The 737-nt window shown below is 44.4% G+C and overlaps 1 protein-coding gene across 1 annotated transcript in view; it reads left to right on the top strand.

Moving 5' to 3' along the window:
- LOC107698718 (attractin-like protein 1) overlaps positions 1-737 on the top strand; it is a 286,058-nt gene that overhangs the window by 702 nt on the left and 284,619 nt on the right. The window contains exon 2 of the mRNA XM_016499821.1: positions 487-661. Coding sequence (XP_016355307.1) covers positions 487-661 — 175 coding nt within the window. The remainder of the gene's footprint in view (positions 1-486; positions 662-737) is intronic.

The following is a 737-nucleotide window of genomic DNA, read 5'->3' as shown; positions in this document are numbered from 1 at the left end:
CTCTGAAGTAATGAATTTAGGTAAATGGGTGCAGAGCCAGTGGTGGTTTTGTAGGCAAACATTAATGCCTTGAATTTTATGCGAGCAGCTACTGGTAGCCAGTGCAAATTGATGAACAGAGGTGTGACATGCGTTCTTTTCGGCTCGTTAAAAATTAATCTTGCAGCGGCATTTTGGATTAATTGTAGAGGTTTGATAGAACTGGCTGGAAGACCTGCCAAGAGAGCATTGCAATAGTCCAGCCTGGACAGAACAAGAGCTTGAACAAAGAGTTGTGAAGCATGTTCCGAAAGAAAGGGCCTGATCTTCTTGATGTTGAATAAAGCAAATCTGCAGGACCGGGCAGTTTTAGCAATGTAGTCTGAGAAATTCAGCTGATCATCAATCACAACTCAAAGGTTTCTGGCTGTTTTTGAAGGAGTTATGGTTGATGAGCCTAGTTTAATTTGCCCGTCTAGTTTCTTATCTGCTTCTTTCTCATTTCAGGTCCAGATTGCTCTTTAAAAGTTCCTTCGGCTGAGCCGTACTGGTTTCTGCCTAACGTGAAGCCTGATGGACAGTCACTAGGCCGGGCTTCCCATAAAGTAGTGGTTCATGGGAAGCTGATGTGGGTGATTGGAGGGTTCACCTTTAACTACAACTCCTTTCAGATGGTTATAAAGTAAGTTCCCTTTCAGTCGGTCACTCTCGACGTCACGTCGGATGACCGACGAATTGGGATCTCGCTTAGAGAGACC

The sequence above is a fragment of the Sinocyclocheilus anshuiensis genome, unplaced genomic scaffold (genome assembly GCF_001515605.1).
Source record: "Sinocyclocheilus anshuiensis isolate Anshui unplaced genomic scaffold, SAMN03320099.WGS_v1.1 scaffold1015, whole genome shotgun sequence".
NCBI classification, from domain to species: domain Eukaryota; kingdom Metazoa; phylum Chordata; class Actinopteri; order Cypriniformes; family Cyprinidae; genus Sinocyclocheilus; species Sinocyclocheilus anshuiensis.
This window is presented reverse-complemented; position numbering and strand designations above follow the sequence as displayed.